We start from the raw sequence: 24,944 nt of genomic DNA on the forward strand, positions 1-24,944 counted from the left end.
ATGAGTAACTAAGCCCTATTTGTTAGAGTTGAGTGTAACAAAATGAAACGTTTATTTTTCTGATTTGATTTATAGTTATATGAATGAGTTTATTGAAATATTTTTCTCATATATGTGCTTAATGATTTTTATTGCTTTATCAACTTTAAAATGTATACGATTTGTATTTTGAAACGAAAGTGGATTTTACGAATGCTTAAGATGAGAATTTCATGATATCGTAGTATAGAGATATATGCAAGTCATGAAACCAATTAATTTTATTGTAAAGGCAATGGTTTAAAAAAATAATTCTTGTATCGTCAAACTTAATTCTAATCTTAAATCCACTAAGGAATTAGGAGTTACTTTAGAATTATAGGTTATGTTACTAAGACATTAGGACAAGAATATTAAAGAGAATTTGGTGATAGTTCAATAAGTAATTTAATAACTAGGATCAAATTAGAAACCAATGTTGGATTCAGAGTGAAACTCATCCATGATATTTTTCTTATTACAAGTGATCAATTTTACTACTGATATAAATTTTAAATATTATTTCAATCAATTCATTAACTTTTTATTTAATTTTTGTAATTAAATATAATTCAATTATAAAACGCAATCACACTTAGTGAAAGACTATCAAATTTTTGCTTTATTAGGGTTATTGTGATCTTTTCCTATAACTAATTATTTCTTACTAATGATTGAGTTTAGCAATTATATTTTACTAATGTTTAGTTTATTGGCCATGACAAATACTTTTTACTAATGTTGAAGGCTACTATTTATATTTTAATCACGACTAAGTACTTTTTACTTTTGATTAGGGTCGTCAATATTGTTTTAGTTATGCATAAGTATTTGTTACCAATGACTAGCTTATCGATAACCTATGAAACAAATGAAAAGTTGTAAAGAAAATGAAATTACAAAACACAACATGAAAATGAAAACATACTCTTTTAATTATGAAATAAGTTGAATGCCATTTTCCTTCCCAACATTTATTACTACTTATTAATTTTTTTCAAATAAGTGAACAGATATAATACTCTATGCTTGATTTTATCAACTAAAACACTTGCTTACCAATTAAGTTGTTGAGGTGTTTCTCGTTGCCAACTTTAGAAGTTTTTTTAACACGACATTAAAATGAGTATAAAATTTGAGGCCTATTCCATTGGGTACAAGACTATAAAGGAATTGAGTTGTGGTGTGACGTTTAATGTGCATTTACCATGTATTAGACATTAACTAGTACTCATAGTCACGACATAAATGTCAAGAAAATTTGCATGACAATGGTGTAGCTGACACAAATACCTTGGAGTTACCTTAGGTAGAAATTTGTTTCGGATGTATAAGTTTCATAATATATACTACTATTCTTATATTTCTTATTTGACCGGTACAAAATTTAGATATGTTTTCCTCTCATTCCTCTTTTAAATTATCTTAAAATTAAACTATGATGGTTTCTCACGTATTTTTGAATAAAAAAAAAAACTTATAATGTGATGTATAATTTTATGATATAAAATATCTATATGCATTAATTATTTATTTGTCAATAATTAAATTATAAAAATAAATAATATTTGAAATTGAAGTTTTTAAGAAGTTTTATTGCAATTTAATGAACATTAATTATCCGACGTTATTATAACATATGTCACATTGTTAAAAAATCATAACTGTGCGATCTTGGGTTGGTTTTGACTCCCACACCTACACCCAATTAGTCGGAGAAAACTCGCACCACCCTTTATCTTTCATCTGATGTGAGATTTAAACTATCTTTCCACTATGACATATTAAGGTTTTTCTGTCCCGCACACATTCATATATATAAAACAAGAAATTTAAATGTCATACTTATCACAATTATTATAAGAATAAGAGTTTAAAGGTATTATCCTAATAGTGTAAGGTTATTTTACACCGCCGTCCAATCATAATTGTTCAATCATATCATATTAAGCTATTTTTATATTAAACACAATTATTGAATGTTTTTTTTTTTTTTGGTATAACGAGTTATTAATGGTTATTGTCTAAAATAAGTCTACTGCTAGTGTATCTTATTTAAATCTATAGAATAATAATAATTATTATATAATAAAAAAATAAATAAAAAATAAAATTATATTTCTATAGAGAAAAAATTATAGTTTATAATGTTTAAAAAATAATAAAATATATTGAATATGTACTTGTTTAAAAAATTTTAAAGTGACAATAATATTATTAACAAAGTATCTTCGTAATGGATCTAAACATCCAAAATCCATTTTCGTCTCAAGTTTTAATTTATAAAAAAATTTGTACACGCATTCAATTAAAACAATTTCTTCTACCCGTGAATGTGAGTTGTGTTGTTAATACTAATAACGATAATCAAAATTATCAAATTTTAAAATTGAAAGATTAATTTTATGAATTGATAAAAACAAAAAAATTAAAATTACAATTAAACTTTTGTTTTATTTTGCAACGACCGTCTTTTTAAGAAAAACTTTTAAGTGATATTTGTTTTTTCAATGCAACCTTTCTCAAAATATGTGCTCTAATAAATACCCTGTACATAAATTCAAAAGTAATTAAACACCTTTGTACATCAATATTATTCTGGAATAATTGAAAATTAATATGTTTGATTTAATATTAAATTTAAAAACTCTAGTTTTTAGCTCTTATTTTTATTGATATTTAATTTTAGATAGAGTAACTCAATAAGAGTAACTATGATCAATAGATTAGGTAGTATATTTTTTAAAATAAGAAGAAAATCGTAATTATTAAATATGTAAACTTTTGAGGTTATGTATATTATTGTTGTTTTCAAAAATTTCCGTATATATTTTTGGTCTACAACTTATGATATTTAAAAATAAATAATATTATATCCGTTCTAAAACAATTAATTAATTTATAAAATTCAAAATTAAATGACTCTTTCAATTTTTATTATATTACTATTTTTAATTGTATCATTTAAATAATTTTATTTACATCATTTATAATGCACTATATTTAATTATATTTATGACATTTATAATGTGTCAATATTAATTAAAGAGATGATAAAAAGTATATTATCTACTTATCGTTTATATATTTTTCTTAATATATATAAAATAAACTAATTACTTAATTATTTTGAGACAAAGAAAATAATAAAAAATATATGAAATATAAAATGACAGAACTTTTCTATTAAAAAATATGATAGGACCTTTTTTTTCTTTCTAATTCAAAATTATAAAACTTAAAATCAAAGAATTAAGTTATTTCTAAAAATTATAATTCAATAAAATGTCCACAGAGTCTAATTGGATTCCATTGGTCCGTTTTAAGAGACACGGATAGCCACGTAAGCGATAGTGAGCCATAGATAACGTCTAATCGAACGGCGTAAATGTTTTCAAGGCAAGTTCCTTACAGAGACCGTGACAGTATAAGACCAAGCCGCATTTTCCATTATTTTCTCACAATCATCGATTCTTCTCCATTTCTCATACATCACAGCGAAATCTCAGCTAGAATCTAGGGTTCGAAATTTGCAATGGATACTTCTCCAAAATCGAAGAGAGGTGCTGGTGGAAGGAAAGGAGGAGGACCAAGGAAGAAGGCGGTGACAAGATCCACCAGAGCCGGTCTTCAATTCCCCGTCGGAAGAATCGGCCGTTACTTGAAGAAAGGTAGATACGCTCAGCGTGTTGGCACTGGTGCTCCCGTTTACCTAGCTGCTGTTCTCGAATATCTCGCTGCTGAGGTAAATTAATTTATTCTTATTTCTTATTTCTCTCTCTCTCTCTCTCTCTCTCTCTCTCTCTAATTGCTATGATTTAGGGATTTTTGAAATGGAACCCTAATTTGATGAAATTGAAATTTGATTTATGTGAAGGTGCTTGAGTTGGCTGGAAATGCAGCACGTGACAACAAGAAGAATAGAATTATTCCTAGACATGTTTTGTTAGCTGTGAGGAACGATGAAGAGCTTGGAAAATTGCTTGCTGGTGTTACTATTGCTCATGGTGGTGTTCTTCCTAATATCAACCCGATACTATTGCCTAAGAAGAATGAGAGAGCTGTGAAGGAACCAAAATCTCCATCTAAGGCTGTGAAGTCTCCAAAGAAGGCTTAGATTTAGTTTCTATTTGTATATCTAAGTTTAGGGTTGTATTTTGTTATTGAAATATTTAATGTGTTTGAAGCTGTGTAAGTTGGATCTCGAATGTTTCTCATGTAGAAGTTTTAATTCATCTATGAAAACAACTTGTTTTTATGTTATTGTTTATGATCCAAATTTATAGTTGTCTTCCAAACAGTGTTTCTTTTGCGTTTGCTTTAAATTCGGAAATGAAGTACTGATTTTCACAGACGTATAATAACCGGTTATTTGTTGAAATGAGCCGTGAAACATAGGGTTATTCTTCTTGTTAAGAATTTATAACTCGTCATTTTTAGTTAATAATATTGTTTGGGTTATTACTTGAATCTTGAGTTTAATCGTGTTTGTAATTCTATAAAGGATTTATTATTGACAGTGAATTTTAATTTTTATCATCATTTTATTTAATGAAACTGTAGATTGTTTTCACTAAGATTCAAATGAAACACAATTTGTGCGTATACACGTAATATTAGTTTTATTCTTATGTTTTAATGGTGATTAACTAATTTTCATAAATTGTTTTATTGGAGATTAATTTGATGATTTAGATTAAGTGACAACATCTTACTTTTTTGGTGGTTTACTCTTTTCGAATTGGGTATTTTTTGAAACTTGTAATTTGCTGAAATAATTTGTTCTGAAATCACATTAGGGTGTACCTAGAAACTCTATTTTTCGATATACATTAGTTCATATCATAGCATCTCATGGATCTTAAAGAATAAAATGCCCGTTTAGTCTTTTGTGTTTTGTCTAATTTTTGATTAGGGCATATATATATATATATATATATATATATATATAATGTTATTGTCTATTTGTAAATATGTATTTTTCGTTAAAAGAAATACTATTTGACTATTACTATACATGTGTGCATAACAATGTTGATGCGATAAATTATAAAAGTAAATGATTGTAAGATTTTTCATTTAAATTTTGGAAAATACACTTATGATCTTTTAAGTTTAAATTAACTTTCGTTTTGATTTAATATGTATCTTTTACCTCTTCATCTTCTTCCTATTCACCAACTTCCTCTTTCACTTCATCTTTAAATTACCTCAAACCCCAAATTTGATATTCCAATAAACAATAAATCAATCATTATTACAAGAATTAAAAATGAGTTGTTGTAAATAATGAGAAATTCACCATAAATCCATTAAAAATGAATAAATTATTTATACATTTGGAATATGGAACAAATATAATGTAATCCAATATTATGTTTCTTACAAATACCAATCACACACATAAAGATGTGTATTGTCTAAGAATGTTTGAGTTAATAATTATATTTTATTATTTATTGATTTATTTTAATAATTCAATACGACTCATATGAATATTTAAGTATATGCATGAATACAAATATTAAAATTACTTCTCTCAAATGTCTGAATATTTTTCAAATTGAGAGTACAAATACTATAACACTATAAAAAATTTACATTAAATGACACTTTTTGACTTTTATGTTTGATTCAGTTATCGGACGTATGAATAACTTAATTTATATTTAGTGGATTTATGGTGAATTTCTCTTTATTTACAATAACTAATTTTTTTAATTCTTGTTGAAATAATAAATTTATTGTTTTGATTTTTCTCTAACTCACATGATCAACATTTACAGTTTTTCTATTAGAATTACTGATTTTGAATTTTAGATTATTTAAAGATGAAGTAGAATAAAAAGTAGATGAAAAGGAAGATAAAAAGGTAAAAGATAAAAATTGGACTTGAGCGAAAATTAATTTGAACTTAAAAGAATATAAATGTGTTTTTCTAAAATTTAAAGGATCAATTCGAAAATCATTTACTTTTATAGTTTACTACTTCCACGTTGATATGCACCTAGCATCATTGATACGACCATGTGTCATTTTTTTAACAAAACTAACGAAAAATGACATTTTTACAAACGATCAATAATAATATAAAAGTTAATGTTGCCAACAAAGTATCATTTAAAAGATTAGTTAAAAAAAACATAAAAAACCTATTCAAAAACTAAATCAAACATAGAAAAACTAAATATACAATTTAACTTTTACTGAAACAAGATGAACCACTTCTCTACAATTCATGGTTCCTATGATCTCTCCTATTCTCACCTAACATGTGAAGGCACCCTTTTATCTACCATCTTCTGGAATGTTACTCATACTTATTACACTTATAGGTTTCGTTTGGTTTCATTTCATTTCATCTTCTTCCCTTATGACAATCCAACATACAATACTAATATGGTTTCATAGCATCCACTTCTCCTTCATTCAATCTTTGTCTGTTAGATTCATACAAATTTAACTAGCCAATCTATCTATCTTTGTACATCAAATGAGAAAATTCACTCGTTAAGGTAGACAATCACTTGTTAAATCTTTTCCTATCGATTAAAAAATATTATGATATTTAATGATTAAATTTAATATTTATAGTATTAAATTTAATTTCATTTATTTCTACTAATAAGTTAAAGTTGAGAGATTCATTTAAAAAATTGACATCTATCAACAATTGCTCATTCATGCAAAAGAATCGTAATTAATCTATTACTACATTGCTTAATGGAACCGTTTATTTGCCAAATGTGGTACACTTTATTGGTACATAACTTAGGTCTTAGTTCTTCAAGTAAGTCTCCTCAATAATATAGGAGTGAATGTAGCTATAAAACTTTATTTGAAAAAAACTTGTAGACTACCACCCCGCAAGCTTTAAATTAATTATATACCAAATAACATAATTGAGGTTTTGACCCTGAAAAAGCCTCAACCGAGCTGATCAGTACAGATCAAGTAATGAATCAACACGTTTAAAGTTAATAATAATCTTAATTAATTATAAGTGAAAAAAATGCTTATTTACCCAAAAAAAAAACCGTTAAACCAAAAGTACAAGACTTTACCACAAACACAGTTGCGTCATAGTGCAAGAAATTAAGTTTTGTAAACGTGCATCCACGCCACCTCTTCTAGTTAGTTAGTGCCACCCAATAATTATCATTTCAATGATAATAATAATAACTATCCATTTTTTCATTAACTTCTCAGTCACCAAGACTTGTTCATAAATAGTACTTAGGTTGTTGTTTATCCGTTTTAATGATCATTCACGATGTCTAGTCTAGTTTGCTTCCATTCAATATTCCGGCGAGTGGGGTCCACACTGCCCTATGCCACCACGTGGACGGTACTTTTGATTGTTACTGTGGTGTTGGTGTCGTTGGCACCCAGCTTGGCTTTTATGTTTGCAGTATCTCAATTTTCATCGTCCTCGAAGCCATGTCATCGTCATCAATTTGTGAGGATTCCATTCGATTCTCCAACGGAGATGGTTTGCTTGCCGGAACATGCTGTTGTTAGCAGCTCCCACTTTGATTTCTTCTTGCCAACGTTGTTTGCTGCTCTGGTTGTTTCTGCTTCAACTTGCCTGCTCCGTTCTCTGCTTTCGGCATGATGTCGGATTCATTCACTTATACCAAGATAGAATTATAGTATTTATTTGGATAAGGATTGATCAATACTTTTACATTATGTATCGAATTCTTTCACTTATTATACCAAGATAGAATCATTAAATATGTTATTTTGCCATTCATTTGTAATATAAAGAAGACCAAGAATATATACACACAACTGGAATTACAAGGCATATAACTAATGATCAGCACGAAGAATTTACAAAGCAAACACTCATTGGCTACACAAAGCACATTGCAACACCAGATACTACATATTGTATTGAATAAATACTATTTACCAACCCATTAATGTTCTCCTAACTCTATTTACAATCTGATTTCTAGCAACAACACCTGTTAATTGAAATTCACAGTTCTCATCCAAAAGAAATCTGTAGACTTCCCATTCACGCTCTGACGCAGAATGCCTTCCAACTTCAGCCTAACACACAAAAGGAATTAAAGGATTATAAGGAAAGGATCATATAAAAAATTTTTACATTTGAAAAGGATCAGTACACCTGGTCTACGAATCTATTGTAACTATCAAAAAATTCCTAGAGTCTTTCATAAAACCAAACAATTTATTGTGTAACTAATGGATAGTAACATATATGATTAATGACATGCATGGAAAGCAATAGAAATCTAGGCCACAGAATATCGTTGCACTGAAACTACAACAATTTCTTGCAATGAGGGCAGCAAATTATATATAGAAAGAACCAAGCTGAACATACAGACCTATTCAGCCTGATATATCAATGCGTATATTTTGAAATTCAGTCACATTTTTATAGGAACAAAGACATTATAGATTTAAGATTTCATTTCTGAATTTTCTTACCGAGAAAACGCAAATACCGAGTGTTTTGAGAGCCAATGTAACATCATAAAAAACTCGAGGTCTTCCCTTTCCCGACAGCTCAACTGGATTAGCGACCAATAGTTCAGTATCCGGTCCTCGGTCTGCAATGATAACTCGCAATGGGTGAAGCATTTCCAGTTTCAAACGAGAACATAGTGCACTCTGCTTCTCGTGATCCAAAATCTTTTTCCCATCTTTCTGCTGAATAAATATGTCTAAATCACGACACCCCTTGGCATTTGGTGAAAATCGGCCATACGAAATCTGCAATTTTTTTTTAAGTGTCACTAAACTGCTATGATGTTATAGTTTCCAGTGTAGATACAAATTCAACACAATTTCCATTTTCATACAAATAAATAATTCTGTAAGATACTATGATTCTATGAATGATTGGAGATATGTGAAAGATATTTCATAAATTCGCACCATCTAATCAATCACTAAAAACTGCTAGAACTACTAAAAACTGCAAAATTGGAACTGAAAACACTAGGACTACTTGATTAGGAAGTCAATTAACTGCTATAACCTAATATAAAGCATTAAAGTTCATATTAAATCCGATAAAATAAGCAAGGTAATCAGATGGATTAATTGTAGTATTTATTGCTCAGACTTGACTGAATCACAAACTTGGATTACAAACACACAAACTTAGATTACAAACAGACAGTTGTGATAAAATTTGTTAGCTTCATTCAGTTACTTCCTTCTTAAATAAAGTGAAACTATAATAAGGATGTTTGGTTATGATATTTTTTGTCTGATTGAATGAGCAACTTGCTATTTTTCTACCAACAGAAATGGCACATTAATGTACACCATGTTAACAACTGCAATCTATCATAACTTGATCAAACAAAGATGTTATACATATATCCTTCAAGGACATGTTATGCTGATATATATGATCATTGAGTTACAAATGATTCTGATAAAGAAAGAAAAATATATACCTTCAAATTCATGTCTTTCAAAGTTCTCATAATGTCATAAAGAAGACCCTTGTGATCGACACATCGTATTTGAAGTAGTGTATGAACCGGGCTTAAGGAATTGTCTACTGTTACATTGGATTTCTTCAACTTTTTCATATCTGAGCTAAGAGCTTGCGAACGAACTTGGTTATCTGACAACTCACACTGAAATAGTTCCTTCGCTAGCATAGGAGACAGAGAGATACCATGTCCATGATTGTATTCATACTCCGATCCTGCCAATTGAAGTTCACAAATGATACACGAATCTCCTAAAACAGCATTTAATCTTTTACATGTCTCATCTTGTCGCTTTCGTGTGTGCAGAAGTTCCCTGTAATTGAAGCAAATCTTGTTACTTATACGCCGTAGAAGTCACTTGAAATAAAATGAACAAACCATTAGTTTAGTCTTTAAAGTATCACTCTCTCCATTTAAATCCTTAAAGTATTTAAAAATAATAAGTACTCCCTGAAGTATATGAAATCCGTCATTTTAATCCCTAAGTTATATGAAGATCCGTCAGCACTAGCAGTATAGTCCACAAAGGCATTTAGAAAAGCTTCACATTCTATTCTATACTTTGTATAAATCAAAAACATCACTCACAAGTTGTCTGTTATGAAAAAGAGGTCCAAGACTTTGCTATCCGGGGTTGTAGTCACTTTCAGCCTTTGAATTGTAAGTTCAAGCTCACACAAGACTTTTGTTACATCTAGAACAATATCAACGAAAGTATAATAAGCACAATTACATAAGAGAATAATCAAAATATACATATGGAAGATCATTTCTAGCAAAGATATTTTGATTACCGTGTAGTAATCCCTTTCGATCAAGGCAACAGAACTTCAATAGATAAAGAGGAGAGGATGTCTTGGGTTTGTGGACGAGATAAAATGAGGCTAAACATGGAGGACAAATTGCTCGAAGACGGTCTTTCAAATAAGAACAATTGATAGGAAGCAATACTACAGATTGTGGAATAACCCACAATACAATGTAGCACCACACGCCATCAGTTGAAAAATCTGAATAATATATTCATATGATTGATTCAACTTGAACATTAATTTAAATTTAAAGAGTTAAAAAAATTATATGAATGAATTGATATGAAAGTTGAGAATGAATCTAGGTAGAATTGAATGATAATAATATTATTTACCTCCTTTGAGAATGCAAAGACCAAAGTCGAGAATGAATCTGCAGAGATCGCAACCGAGACCGGTCTTGTCAGGGCAATTGATAGTGATAATGAAAGGATCATCGGGGTTGTTTCCATGCTGAATTTGAACGGCGTCGTTTTCGTCGTCGCTGGGCACCCTCATCATAGAAATCAAACGGATAGGTGCTTGGCGAATGCAGAAATCTATTTACAATGCATTGTAGGGTCCACGTCGGCATTCGCGAAGACTCAAGAGTGTGATGTGGCGGGGTATTGATGGTTTACTTTAGCCACCGCTCTACTCTACTTTTATTTTTGGAAGGCTATGGACTTTATTTTTATTTATTTATAGACTTTCATGTTGTTATGTTAATTAATATTAACTGTCTAGGGATCACTATATATGGATAGAACCAGATTCCGAGTCAAATTTAGTCATATTAGTATTTGTATATATCCGTATTCAATAATACATTACTTAAATTAGTATGTTGTAATATTTTTTCTTTATGCACTAGTGTATTAATAGTATTTATCATGAAATTTTATTTTAAATTTTATTTATGTGTTGATAAAATAGTTAATTTTTTTCTTCATAATTATAAAAAAGAATTTGTATATAAATAGATTTTTTATTTAAAAATAATATCTATCTGTATCTACTAATATATGTAAATATTTAAAAATTTGTTGAATATCTGATTAATGGATATCATATAGATATAATATAGATATAGTATAAATATCATTTTTGACCAACATATGAAATGATAGAATTTTTTTATAAATAAAGTTAATTTCTATCTAGAATTATATATAAATAAAATTAATATATATTTTAATCATAATACTTCTAAAATAAGTATTATTTTATTTTTTTCTATTATTAATTGTATATATTAAATGTACTCAACCAACATTTTTAATGTCCATAATGTATCTATTTTTGTTTGTTTATCATTCATTTTGAGAGAGAAAATATAATAATTCCTCAATGTGTCAAATATATATTTAATTAAAATTGAATGTTGTTCGACATAACTTTTTTTTTTCAAATGTCGTTTTAAAAGATAATTTTTTGAATTATAGGAGCTTATATTATTTTTAAATGTGTATATATATATATTATAGTATAATATTAATAACAGTATGTTTATTTTAATTTTTTAAATTGAAATATTTACTATAAAATTACTCCAGTGACAAATATATATATTAAACAAATAATAAAAACAAATAATTATAAAGCAAACTCGCAAAATATTTTATGAACCTACAAAAGTGACAGAATAATTGAACTTTGTTATATAATTAAACTATTTATTATTGTTATTATTTATACTTTTAAATGAAATATCTAAACTACATTAATAAAAAAATAGGATTTAGAAAAGAAAGATATCTGTAATGTGTTTTAAATGTACATGCTTCATAATTATTATATTCATATTATAATACTAAAATTGTCATTTAATAATTAGGACTCATATTTTTTTCACTTAATTAATAGTTGTCTCGAATTCTTAAATACTAAACAGTCTAAATTTTTAAAATGAAAGTAACTAGAGTACTTTTGTAAAAACATTGTTAACACATTTAATAATTTAAAAAACAGTTTATAATTTTTTTTAATACTATTTCATTCAACCATTTGTCTTGAGTAACTCTGGTACAGTATAAGTAAGTTATTTGGATCTTTTAAGGGTATGTTTTCTAGAAAAGAGTTTGTAAAGAGAGACAAACTCTTTGGTTGAACATGAAAAGAGATGAGAGTGATAAAAAATGGGAAATTCTACCTACTTTTTATTTATCTTCACGGCTAAGAAAAAAGTGAGAGAAGTGCATGTTTTTTCTCAATTTTTTATTTTTGTTGTTGTTGTAATAACACATATTTTTTTTATATATTCAAAACCCATAAATTATTTTAACGTAAAAAAATAGTTTTGTTGAAATTTATGAGGTGAGGGATACATGATTATTTTGAATTAAAATATAACTGAATTGTTTAGACACTGATAAAATATTAAATATAATGAACTGTAAATAAATTATATATAAATAAAATAATATAAATCAATTAAATTAAGTGATTAATAATTAATTTAATGTTATGAATTAAAATTTCAGGTTTAAAACTTATTGAAATAATTAATTTAATAGAATTTATATAAAAATTAAATTAGATTAAATTTGATGGTAATATTTAATTAAAGGGTATTTTAATACTTTCAAAATTAATCAACTTTTTCTCTCTTCTATTTCTTTTCTCTTTCTCTTATTTCAAACAATACGTCAAATCAACTATATTTGTCACATCTTTCTCTCTTCTCACACTCTTCTTCTCACGCTCTTTCTCACTTCTCTATCTTTTTTCTATTTCTTCTTACAATCAAACACACTCTAAAAGTTGAATTATAATTTTGATTATTTTATTTTTATAAATTCACAAAATTAATCCATTTATTTTAAGAATAACCAATTTTAATATTTCTTTCATATTTTTAAACTAATAAATAATATTATGACATTTTAAATGACGTAATATTCAATTTCATAATATAAAAGCATCTAAATGTATTAACTATTGATATGTTATTATTTAAATTACAAAAATAAAAAATTTCTGAAAAACATCACATTCAATATTATTATATTATATTTTTTTACATTATTTCTACTTCTTTATATTATATATCATATTATTTAAAGCATGTCATATTGCAATTTTTAACTTAAAAAATCATAATGCTCAGAGGAAGCATAGCAAAAGATATTTCAATAGCAGTACAATAATAAGAAATTTCGATTCAATAGTAATATTTCAAGAGGAGAAATTTGGATGGAAAAAGCAAACATATGGTATCAATTACAAAACATGACCAAGTAGCTCTTCCTGGTCCTACACATTTATTATCCATTGTCCTCAGCCATTACATGAACAAAAGTAAAATAAAACCAAAGAGAAATTGGGAGAGAGTAAAAACGATGCAATACATCTCAACCAACCTCCCTTCTTCACCATAGTGCTCAATCTGTAATATCTAATAGTGACAAACTCATCCCAAGAATTATCAAAACATCCATCATGATATATGAAGTTAAAGGGCAAAACCAAGTTTAGTTACTTCTTTTTCGGAACCTCAAGCCTAAGACGGAAATCCTCTTCCATAAGAGGAAGACCGTCCCGCAACTTGACCTTTGGTTCCCAACCAAGCAATTCTGTTGCTTTTGTTATGTCTGGTTTTCTTTGCCGAGGATCGTCCGGTGTGTTCTCTACCATCTTTATCTCCACAGCTGGATTAATAAGCTGCAAAATCATCCATCAACAATTAACTAACTTCAAATATTTCATCAAAATCCCCATTATTAAATCACAAAGTTATACATAGTTAAATGCATATATAATATACAATTCCACACATAATAGATAAACCATAAATTGGTATTCAAGAGTTGTTTTTTTTTCTTTCACTATTCTTAAATATGGCATCGGGACTATAACAATACTAAGATAAAGAGAGGTATGCGGACATTCCAAAAGAATTTAATCAGTTCGTAACTGACCTCCTTCACATTCTCAGCAAGTTCAGTCATAGTAAACTCGCCTGAAAGAATAAGGTATAATCAATTCAAACTAGTACAAAAGAAAAATCAGTGCACACAGCACATAGACTGGTATTATTGGAATCTAACCTGGGTTCCCAATGTTGATTGGACCAGTGTTTTCTCCTTCCATGAGACGGATAAGGCCATCAACCTAATAGATATCAAACATATAATAACCATAGATCAGCATTGATATGCAAATTAAGAAAACAAAACACGATGAGTAACACTACATATATACCATGTCAGAGACATAGCAGAAACTGCGAGTTTGTGTTCCTGGAAGTTGGACTGTTAGGGCTTCACCACTGCAACACACAAGATTACGTAAGAACTTAAGAAGTAACGGTTAAGAATCCAGTTTCAAAATGGTGCAAAAAGAAACTGTGACTAGTCCTTTAAATCAAGGTATTCAAATTACTAATAAGTTATTATAGTCAACCAGATTATAACATTATTTAAGGACTTACCGAATTGCTTGAGCAATAAAGTTGCTGACGACACGCCCATCATCAATATTCATGCGTGGTCCATATGTGTTGAAGATTCTGGCAATGCGAATTTCTGTGGAAATATGGAAATATTATTTAGTTAACAGAAGATGAAAAAATGAATTGGCAATATCCTCTATCAACGAGGAGATACTTTGTTTGGTGAAGAAAAATGACATAACATTACCAATTCCGTGCTGCCTATGATAGTCAAACATCAAAGTTTCTGCCACACGCTTGCCCTCATCATAGCAACTTCGAACCCCTGTTGTGAAAAATTCTTCATATTACACTTAATCTTCAAGGCCATGGGTATAAGCAAAACATATTATTTTGCTTTAAGAAATTTGTTAATATAAAATAACCCAAAGCAAGTGGCGAGAACTTCACTCATCAAGAATCGAAAACTTGAAGAGAAATGACATATCTTAAAACATGAATGTTCTTTGCTTCAGTTGGGAAATATATGGATGTGATTGGTCTTATCAAAACATTATTAAAAGGGAACATATATTCAAATCTTTAGCTCAGTACGCAGTTGTAAAAATGTTTTTGAAAATGACAAACTGCTTTGAAGTCTAAAAACTAAATGATAACGTAAATCCACATAACTAGTTTACCAAAAAAATAAGTTTGGATCGAGGATAAGTATGTACCAATAGGATTGACATTTCCCCAATAGGATTCTGGTTGTGGATGCACAAGAGGGTCTCCATATACTTCTGAAGTAGATGTAAGCAAAATCCTGTAACATTACGATTTAGTAATATCAACTGACATTAGCAGTTTAATTACCAACAAAAGATTTAAAAAAAGAAGAAAAGAAAAAAAAATTCCCAACCTTGCTCCAACCCGCTTTGCAAGCCCAAGCATGTTCAGTGTTCCAATTACATTTGTCTTAATTGTCTGTAAAGTTATTCCTTTGAATGTTACATAATTTACATATAGATCAATCGGAAAATGTACACAATCTGAGTTACTGGACATAATAATAATAATAACAACAACAATAAAACTTAAATATAAGTTTAAGGGTGGGGGGAGAGATGGGGGGAGAGACAAAGAAGGGGTTCTGTAAGCTACTCTTGAAAATGATCATGTATAGAGACTATAGAAACCCTACCTTTACAGGATTGTATTTGTAGAAAATCGGAGAAGCAGGGCATGCAAGATGGTAGATCTGATCAACCTCAACCAACAGTTGCTCTGTCACATCTACTCAAGGGAAAAGAAAAGAAATGAATGTTGAGGTCTATAGTTTATTAAAAAGTTTAAAGACATTGAGATACACAAATTTTAATGCTCATGCAGAAGTATCATTCATGTTGTACGAGTACAATATCAAAGGGCCAACAAGCTTCTATTGCATGCTTCATAGTTTTTAAGATCACTAACAATCTAGATTTAACACCCCAAATACAATGTAATGTACAACCATAGGACATAAGTTTTGATTTCAATTTCAATTTCCATCTTATATGCAATAGTCAGGCTGCATATGATTGTGATAGACAAATTGGCGAAATTATACCATGACGAATCAGCTCAAATCTTGGATGACCAATCCATTTTCTAAGGTTGTCTTTAGATCCAGTGAAGAAGTTATCAGCAACAATTACCTGAGCAGAGAAACATAGTGTTACGTTGTACGAAAACTTTGTCAAAACTGTTGATAGACATAGAAAACTTGAATACAAAGTACACAGAAAGAAATAAGCTAAGCAAACCTCATTTTTCTCATTTTCCATCAATCTGTCAACTAGGTGAGAACCAATAAAACCAGCTCCTCCAGTGACCAAAATTCTCATATTGGACTGGTTCAAAAATTAAAAAAACCATGATTAAGAATTCATGAACAAAAAAGAACTAATATAATGAATGATCCTGGCCACATCATTGTTCTGGTAATCACAAACTTCTCAATTGTGAGATAATATGATGTTATGTCATATGCATGGGAATGGATCCTCTCACTAAACTATATATTTCACCAACACATTAGGGGTTAAATCTGATACCATCCCCTCTCACATAGGCTAAAGCATCATATAGATCAATCGGAAAATGTACACAATCTGAGTTACTGGACATAATAATAATAATAACAACAACAATAAAACTTAAATATAAGTTTAAGGGTGGGGGGAGAGATGGGGGGAGAGACAAAGAAGGGGTTCTGTAAGCTACTCTTGAAAATGATCATGTATAGAGACTATAGAAACCCTACCTTTACAGGATTGTATTTGTAGAAAATCGGAGAAGCAGGGCATGCAAGATGGTAGATCTGATCAACCTCAACCAACAGTTGCTCTGTCACATCTACTCAAGGGAAAAGAAAAGAAATGAATGTTGAGGTCTATAGTTTATTAAAAAGTTTAAAGACATTGAGATACACAAATTTTAATGCTCATGCAGAAGTATCATTCATGTTGTACGAGTACAATATCAAAGGGCCAACAAGCTTCTATTGCATGCTTCATAGTTTTTAAGATCACTAACAATCTAGATTTAACACCCCAAATACAATGTAATGTACAACCATAGGACATAAGTTTTGATTTCAATTTCAATTTCCATCTTATATGCAATAGTCAGGCTGCATATGATTGTGATAGACAAATTGGCGAAATTATACCATGACGAATCAGCTCAAATCTTGGATGACCAATCCATTTTCTAAGGTTGTCTTTAGATCCAGTGAAGAAGTTATCAGCAACAATTACCTGAGCAGAGAAACATAGTGTTACGTTGTACGAAAACTTTGTCAAAACTGTTGATAGACATAGAAAACTTGAATACAAAGTACACAGAAAGAAATAAGCTAAGCAAACCTCATTTTTCTCATTTTCCATCAATCTGTCAACTAGGTGAGAACCAATAAAACCAGCTCCTCCAGTGACCAAAATTCTCATATTGGACTGGTTCAAAAATTAAAAAAACCATGATTAAGAATTCATGAACAAAAAAGAACTAATATAATGAATGATCCTGGCCACATCATTGTTCTGGTAATCACAAACTTCTCAATTGTGAGATAATATGATGTTATGTCATATGCATGGGAATGGATCCTCTCACTAAACTATATATTTCACCAACACATTAGGGGTTAAATCTGATACCATCCCCTCTCACATAGGCTAAAGCATTAAACTGCAACAATATGAGTGCATTGGTTTAATCATGAACTCCAAAGCAAATCCACATTCTCATATACCTGAATTTAGATACGCACGTTCCTCCTCCTTGAAATAAACTCACTAAATTACTAAATGCTATCACGCAATGATTACAAACCAATAGGCGCATGAAATAAAAAAACTAAAGGTTCATTCTTAAAAGCACAAATAAGCAATCTTCCGATGATTGAGTAACAATTTAAGCTGTACTTTACAGGTTAGAATCAAATTTTAACATTATCCGTGTCAAAATAAAACAATGCACCAAGCAGCAACAGTCAAATAGCATGATTCACGAACCACATCAAGCAACAATCAAAATGACAAATTGGCACAAATAAATGCTAGCCAGCAGCAATTCACCTGAAAGAATTTTGAAAATCGCAAAGGAGATGGCAAGGGAGGTTGCTTTGTTGTGGTTGTTGCTGCTGCTTGTTGTTCTCCATTAGAAGAATTAGTTGCCATTGTCAAAACCTCCAAAATTCAATTCCTGAACCAAATTTAAAAATACTCAATTCTCACACGCATACACACTAACAAGTTACCAAAATGTTACAAACCAAATCAATTCATAAAGCTTAAAATCTAATGTATACACAGCAAATACCTGAAAGTGAGACCTAACCAAATACCAATTCCAAAACGCTTAATCACAGTTATGGTACAAATGATCTATGATCAAAGCATCATTTTATAGAAGAAAAAAAATCCTAAAAAAATGAAACTTTTTCCCACCAAACGCTAATTTCATACAAAACGTAACTAAATTGATAAAACAATAAGAGTGGAAGTCTTCAAACTCACGGAAAGTTGAATTGAACACTGAACAGCATAATAACGAAGGGTCCACGGTGATGGCAAGGAAACTTTAAAAGAGAAATCACAACAAACATTTAAAAAGAAAAGAACCCACCAAACATTAATTAAAAAGGACAAAATAAATAAATTGAAGGTTGAATTGAATAGTTGATTACCTAATTAATGTATTGGATGTAATATAGGGTTTAATAAAAGGGGATTTTGAGAATATAGATTTTTGGATCTGATCTGAGGTGATGGAAGATACAAAATGCAAAGAGTGTGTTATGCTTCAGTTTGGGTATTGCATGTGATGTCGTGTTTTCATGTCCTTCCTTTTTTTTAAGTGTTGGAACTTGGAACTCACCAAATAGTGCCAAAATTATTTGTTTTTCCTATTTTTCTAGTAAATAAATTAAAAGCTATTCATTTTTCCCAAATCACATGGTAAAATGAGGCGAACGAATGCATTGATTTTATTCAACTTTGATGAAAGAGAATTAATTAACTTAAATAACAATTATTTACACTTGTCTATTACAAAATTGATAGTATATAAATATAAATTATATGTTTTTAGTCTTTATAAATTTTAAAATTTATATTTTAATCTATATAAAATAAAAATATTATTTTTAATTTTTATAAAATTATCTAACAAATAAGTTTCGTCTCGACTGATAATAAATATATTTAATTATATTTCAACTTAATTTTTTTAATGATTTTTTGCAAGCAGATTTAAAATATTATAAAAAAAAACTCCATAAAAATTTGGAATTTTTTTTAATATCATACGAACTAAATGTGAAATAAGAATTTTAGTTCATTTTTTGTGGAAGAACTTTTTATAATATTATAAATATATTTATAAAAATTTATTCAAATATATACATTAATTTAATATCAGAGACTAAAACTGCATGTATGATAATTTTGTAGAAAGTAACAGTTATATTTTTAATTTACAAAGACTAAAATTTAAAGGTTAAAATTTTATAAGGATTAAAAATATATTTAACCTATAAACATATACTATTTTCTAAAAAGTAGATAGAAGAAAAATTGATTTTTGAATATTGTAAGTATGAGCCAGATAATTTATTTTTTATTTTTATAAATTAACATTTTTTTATGAATTACATATTAACAAATATATTTTTGAAATTATAAAATATATTATTTAAAAAATTTAATAGACATATATTGTCTAGATAAATAATTATCCATTGATAAAGCACATTGATTGAAATAATAAAATTATAACGGCAAATTTCCATTACAATACATAGTTCTTTTTTATTTTATTCAAAATTGTCTCTTTATTAATTTATATTGTTATACCATTAGAGATTATGTCGTGATATGTACGTTGATCAAACTAATTTGATTATGAAATTTATTTTGTCTTGAGAACATATATATCACTAATTAATTGCAATTGTACATGCATTGATTACTAGAAAATTAATCATAAATGTAGTGACATTGAGATGTGATCGATTTAAATGTGTCACATATTAAGTTAACTTGACACATCATATATCTTTATAATTTTCTTTGTTATTAACAACATTTTCACATTTTCATCAATTTTCAAAGTTATTGTTGAAATCGATTGGCCTATAAGAATTAAATGAGGTATAATATAAAATTCAGAGTTATTAAATCCAACAGAGTGTTGTAAATAATATTTCCTCTATCATTATTTGGCATAATATCGTCCTAGCATGAACTCTTGCACGCCTAAAAAGAAGCAAATAAACATGGGAGATGGGTAGCAACAAGTTTAATTTTGTAATCAAAGTAAAATATGACCAAACAAATATTAATTTTCTAATTGTTGCCATAGTCCTAAAGAATTGCATAGATTGCTAAAGATTCTAAACTACCTCTCCACACAACATACACTTTTTAACTACATTTACGACCGTATATGCCTAGCTTAATAAAAATGACATTGACAAAAAAATCATAAGTTTGAGAAGATATTTATTTTACTTTTGATTATCTTTTATATGAAACCGCATGCACATATTCTATCAGTTGACTTAGATCAGACTATGTTAGCAATGATGCAAAACATTGTCAAATAAACATTGTTGTATATCCGTAAATGTAAAATTATATTTATATTTATAACAATAAAGGAGAGATAACAACCTCAGTAATTGAATTCATTAAGATGCATCCATTTGGCACATGACCACTTATCACCCTTGATTACAGGACAACTACCTGGAACTTATCACATATATATAGATTTTAACATTGAGGTCAATTTACATGCACTAAATGTGTAAAATTTTACACTTACATTCAATTAAATTACACTATAGTACTAATTTTTTAGGTTAATTTCTAAAATATCTTTAAAAAATTTAAAAGGAAACATACAAATTAAATCCTCTGCAATATATATGAAGTTTAACAGTATAACTACAACTTCATAATTTTAAATTGTAATATACAACTGTAATTGCAACTACAATATTGTAGATTTTGAAGTCTCTACTACAATCACAACTTCAATTTAGAGGCCATCCACTACATTTATTTGCATTTTCACACAATATAAAACTTTGCAGCATACTCGCGGCCACAATTTCAAACCATGTAAATAAGTTGATAATAGAACAAGAACTAACCATGGACATAAGATGGATCTAAAGTAGCATTAGGCTTCATGCTGTAAAGCATCACCCATCTTTGGCTTAATTGAAAGTCCTTTTTTTCCACAATCAGAAAGCTGATTCCACCATGGCACAGAACTAAAATTCTGTTGGCATATGGGAACACCGTCTCACCCCCTTCTTCAACATCTGAACTGTATAATCAAAATACAAAAAGTGCACACCATCAAATCAACTTAAAGTGAATAATGATTGAAAGAAACATGAAGTGACTTACAGGTACATTAGCATTGTTGCAATACGTTGACCCCCATGCCTAACACTAAAGTTATCCATGAAGAAGTCACCATGTGTGTCATACTTTTGTCCAACTTTGTAATAGAGAACTTGAAGCCCTTCACCATGCTCTGCATATTCAGACATACTTTATCTAATGGTTATTTAACTATTTTTTAAATTTAAATTAAATATAGAAAAGAAGTGTGTTATTAAGAGAAAAATTATACAAAGAAGACAACACACCAAAGTTGGTAATTATTTTTTGAATTTCCTTTATGCTATCTTTATGATGAAGTTGCTTGTCATATCATGGTATTATGCGTTTCAAATTTTACAAGTGTTATAATTTTAAGGATTTTAGTGTTTATATACATGAAAGGGGAATCCTAAGAAAAAAGCTAAGGTAATACTCATAAACCTCACAAACTAGTGGTTAGTTTAAATCTCTATTCAGATAGTTGTAATATGGATGAGAAAAGAAAAAGCAGGAGTATCAAACCTTAATTTTATGAAAATGGAATAAAGCAAATGGAGACAAAGACAAAAGAAACATTAATTGTATCATTAATACTATATTAGGGGATTAACTATATATAAATATTCAACACATAATTCACATATTCACATCAATCATAATTTAAATAAATCGAAGTGAAATGTTTCAAATACATATAATTTGTTAATCAAATCATTCAAAAACAATTAGTTTTATTAATGTAACAAACAAAAATCTCACAATTATCGTATCAATTGGTTGTTATCATTAAAAATGAAAAGAAAAAATTGATCCGAAAATTATGAAACATAAATACTCTGAACTCCTACGATATGATTTCAAACCAATTTGGTTCTATCTCACCGCCGTCTTTGTCTTTACTTCTACATAGAACATATGAAAATGAGATAGATAGAGAAAAAAAAGGAATTATTTCATTCGATCATTTCTATAAGATGCGGTTGAGTAAACAACAATTAATATATTTGATTCATATTATAAATAAAATCAAATACATCAAATTTTGTTGATATAATGGTCAATTATAAAATGGATAAGAGGAAGTATATGAGTTGCAGTGGAATTGAAGATAATAAACCTTTGAGCATTATGAGAGATGAAATTGAGGTGGTTAAGTTTAGGAATAGAGCCAACTAATTAGAGAACTAGGAAGGTGATCGTAATAACTAAAGTGACGATCAATTTGTGTAATGTTTTTACCGACGGTTTTCGAGACCACACGCGAGATTGTCTGGGTTTGACCATAATGTTTTAATTTCAAAGATGGATGAATTAATTGAAGGAGTAAAATAAGATTTGAGAATGATCTTTTAATTGTTCCCAATAAATTATTTTCTTTTACCTCTTACACAAATAGATGATAACTTGTAAGAAATGTAGTAAAAAGAAATTGTTATTAATAAATTATTTTCTTTTACCTTTCAGATAGGCAGAGGGAATATGAAAAAAGTTACAAAGGGTAATTATTAATAATATATTATTCTCTTTTACCTCTCAAATAGAAAGGGAGTTGGACTAATACAAAGACATCAAATAGACTAACAAATTTCAAGATGAATCGACTAATATTTTGATATTCATGATAATTATGTTACTTTTTCATATCGTGATGATTAAGTTATGATAATAATAATAATAATTATTATTATCATGTATGTTACGTGTTGACTCTTGAGAAATATTGATTTGTTCTATTAATCATATAATATAAGTGCACAAATATTATCTACATACAAACCAACAGAAGCCAAAGAAAGGTGAGGTTAGCATGTGGGAGCAGCGTCAGTGTGCTCTGATATCAGGGAAGGGTTTTCCAATTGCAACGTAGTTTTGGCGTTCTAGTGAATGAAGTATTTAAGCGATATTCGTTTGTCGATGTTATTAAAATAGTCTCTCTATTAAAAATATTATAATGTGACATGTTAATTAAACATATTAATGTGAACTTTGATCAAACTAATTTGCTTATGAAATTTATTTTAATTCGAGGACAAATTTGTTATGTACTAATCATTGAAAAATCACTCACAACTCACAAGTGTTCTAATATTAATGTGTGATCAACGTAAATGGGTTATAAATTTAATTAATGTGATACATCATAGTCTTCTATTATCAACATATTACAACTAACTCATGTCTCTTTATATACTGATTCAAATCTTCATTGTTACTAAGAACACTCTAATATATTAATCAATTATCATACATTCAAGATCATAATGAAGATTAAACATTTTTTCTCATTTAAGTCTTGTTTGTGAGTAAATCTTTGAGTGAGAAGCAAATAATGAGAAATCTCTTGTTGGAGTGATTGTTTCAGACATGGATGGTCAAAGGGATACCAATTGCGTTGTGTTGAAGATCTGAAGAGGAATTTTCTTCGGGGTTTGGAGTGAAATTAATTTACTCCAGTTTTTGTCTTACAACATTGGAGGAGTTGTCTTCATCTTGAAGATAGTTGTTAAGATTTTATTTTGAAGGTATTTTAAGAAATTTGGTTTTGAGTGTTTAGATAAGAAGGAGATGGTTGACAAATCTTGTAACAATTGTTAACAATATTGTAAACATTTTATTATAATAAAAGAAAAAACTCTCAATATATTTAAATGAGAACTCTATATGTAAAGATGACGTAGAAGAACCAGTATAAAAACTACTATGTGATTTTTCTTATTATTTTAACTCTTTATATTATGCATTTTACATTCATTATAATTTTTGTTTTTTTAGTGATCGATGACTCAAAATCAATTTTGTTGATTTTTGAATGATATAAATATTATTAACTATTAAAATTTTCTTTTGAGACATTTTCATGATTTGAAATGTTTAGTTACAAAAAAGAAACTCTATCAATAAATAAAATTGTGTTGAATGTTTTATTTTATTTGATTTCATATTATTTGGCAATGATTTAAACCATTCAATCAAATTATTTTTCTTGGATAAAATAGTCTCTTCAATTTGGAACGGTTAATTGCAATACTAAACAACTTTAAAAAAGATTTTTTCATACGAAAAAACACACTATTTCATTATTATGAAGAAAAAAAATACTATTCTATCACTATAGTAGTCAAATTTTATCTGACTAATTAAAAAAAAAACTTTAACAAAAATAAGTAATATATATTTAATTACACTTATTATTATTAAGTTTAAAAATTATCGTTTTATAAATTTGGTTCAATTTTAAGTCTATATTTATATGAGTTTTGGTTATATTATATTTAACAAAAAAAAATTTAGAAATCAACCACCTATTTTCTTAATTATACGAGGTTGC

The 24,944-nt window shown here is 28.4% G+C and overlaps 5 protein-coding genes across 8 annotated transcripts; 2 read left to right on the forward strand and 3 right to left on the reverse strand.

Annotated features, from left to right (window-relative positions):
* The first annotated feature begins 3,462 nt into the window (after positions 1–3,462).
* LOC101514067 (probable histone H2A.1) lies at positions 3,463–4,281 on the forward strand. Its single transcript, XM_004486970.4, has 2 exons — positions 3,463–3,763; positions 3,896–4,281. The coding sequence occupies exons 1-2, from the start codon at positions 3,554–3,556 to the stop codon at positions 4,133–4,135; spliced, it is 450 nt and encodes a 149-aa protein (XP_004487027.1). The 5' UTR covers positions 3,463–3,553; the 3' UTR covers positions 4,136–4,281.
* Positions 4,282–7,231: 2,950 nt separating this feature from the next.
* LOC101505814 (uncharacterized) lies at positions 7,232–7,647 on the forward strand. Its single transcript, XM_004487189.3, has one exon. The coding sequence runs from the start codon at positions 7,292–7,294 to the stop codon at positions 7,631–7,633; it is 342 nt and encodes a 113-aa protein (XP_004487246.1). The 5' UTR covers positions 7,232–7,291; the 3' UTR covers positions 7,634–7,647.
* A 97-nt stretch (positions 7,648–7,744) lies between these two features.
* LOC101513308 (ACT domain-containing protein ACR9-like) lies at positions 7,745–10,948 on the reverse strand. Of its 3 annotated transcripts, none has more exons than XM_027332908.2 (6): positions 10,654–10,948; positions 10,301–10,456; positions 10,095–10,200; positions 9,465–9,819; positions 8,485–8,769; positions 7,745–8,079 (listed from the first exon to the last, which is right to left on the reverse strand). In XM_027332908.2, exons 1-6 carry the CDS (start codon positions 10,817–10,819, stop codon positions 7,933–7,935), a joined length of 1,215 nt encoding a protein of 404 aa, XP_027188709.1. In that variant the 5' UTR covers positions 10,820–10,948; the 3' UTR covers positions 7,745–7,932. The 3 variants fall into 3 exon arrangements, with proteins under 3 accessions (XP_027188709.1, XP_004487024.1, XP_004487026.1); XM_004486967.4 differs by having other exon boundaries at positions 10,301–10,516; positions 10,654–10,947; XM_004486969.4 differs by lacking the exon at positions 10,301–10,456 and having other exon boundaries at positions 10,654–10,947.
* Positions 10,949–13,432: 2,484 nt separating this feature from the next.
* On the reverse strand, positions 13,433–18,694 carry LOC101512340 (UDP-glucuronic acid decarboxylase 5). Of its 2 annotated transcripts, XM_004486964.4 has the most exons (13): positions 18,537–18,694; positions 18,293–18,419; positions 17,582–17,668; positions 17,386–17,473; positions 16,978–17,069; positions 15,592–15,656; positions 15,407–15,495; positions 14,938–15,015; positions 14,730–14,823; positions 14,501–14,567; positions 14,347–14,410; positions 14,218–14,258; positions 13,433–13,960 (listed from the first exon to the last, which is right to left on the reverse strand). In XM_004486964.4, the coding sequence occupies exons 2-13, from the start codon at positions 18,392–18,394 to the stop codon at positions 13,775–13,777; spliced, it is 1,053 nt and encodes a 350-aa protein (XP_004487021.1). In that variant the 5' UTR covers positions 18,395–18,419; positions 18,537–18,694; the 3' UTR covers positions 13,433–13,774. The 2 variants fall into 2 exon arrangements, with proteins under 2 accessions (XP_004487021.1, XP_004487023.1); XM_004486966.4 differs by lacking the exons at positions 16,978–17,069; positions 17,386–17,473; positions 17,582–17,668; positions 18,293–18,419; positions 18,537–18,694 and adding exons at positions 15,874–15,965; positions 16,282–16,369; positions 16,478–16,631.
* A 2,135-nt stretch (positions 18,695–20,829) lies between these two features.
* On the reverse strand, positions 20,830–22,994 carry LOC101505477 (probable prolyl 4-hydroxylase 3). Its single transcript, XM_027333534.2, has 4 exons — positions 22,734–22,994; positions 21,638–21,767; positions 21,376–21,554; positions 20,830–20,971 (listed from the first exon to the last, which is right to left on the reverse strand). Exons 1-4 carry the CDS (start codon positions 22,741–22,743, stop codon positions 20,892–20,894), a joined length of 399 nt encoding a protein of 132 aa, XP_027189335.1. The 5' UTR covers positions 22,744–22,994; the 3' UTR covers positions 20,830–20,891.
* Positions 22,995–24,944: the final 1,950 nt, after the last annotated feature.

This window comes from Cicer arietinum, chromosome 1, assembly GCF_000331145.2.
Source record: "Cicer arietinum cultivar CDC Frontier isolate Library 1 chromosome 1, Cicar.CDCFrontier_v2.0, whole genome shotgun sequence".
In the NCBI taxonomy this organism is placed as follows: domain Eukaryota; kingdom Viridiplantae; phylum Streptophyta; class Magnoliopsida; order Fabales; family Fabaceae; genus Cicer; species Cicer arietinum.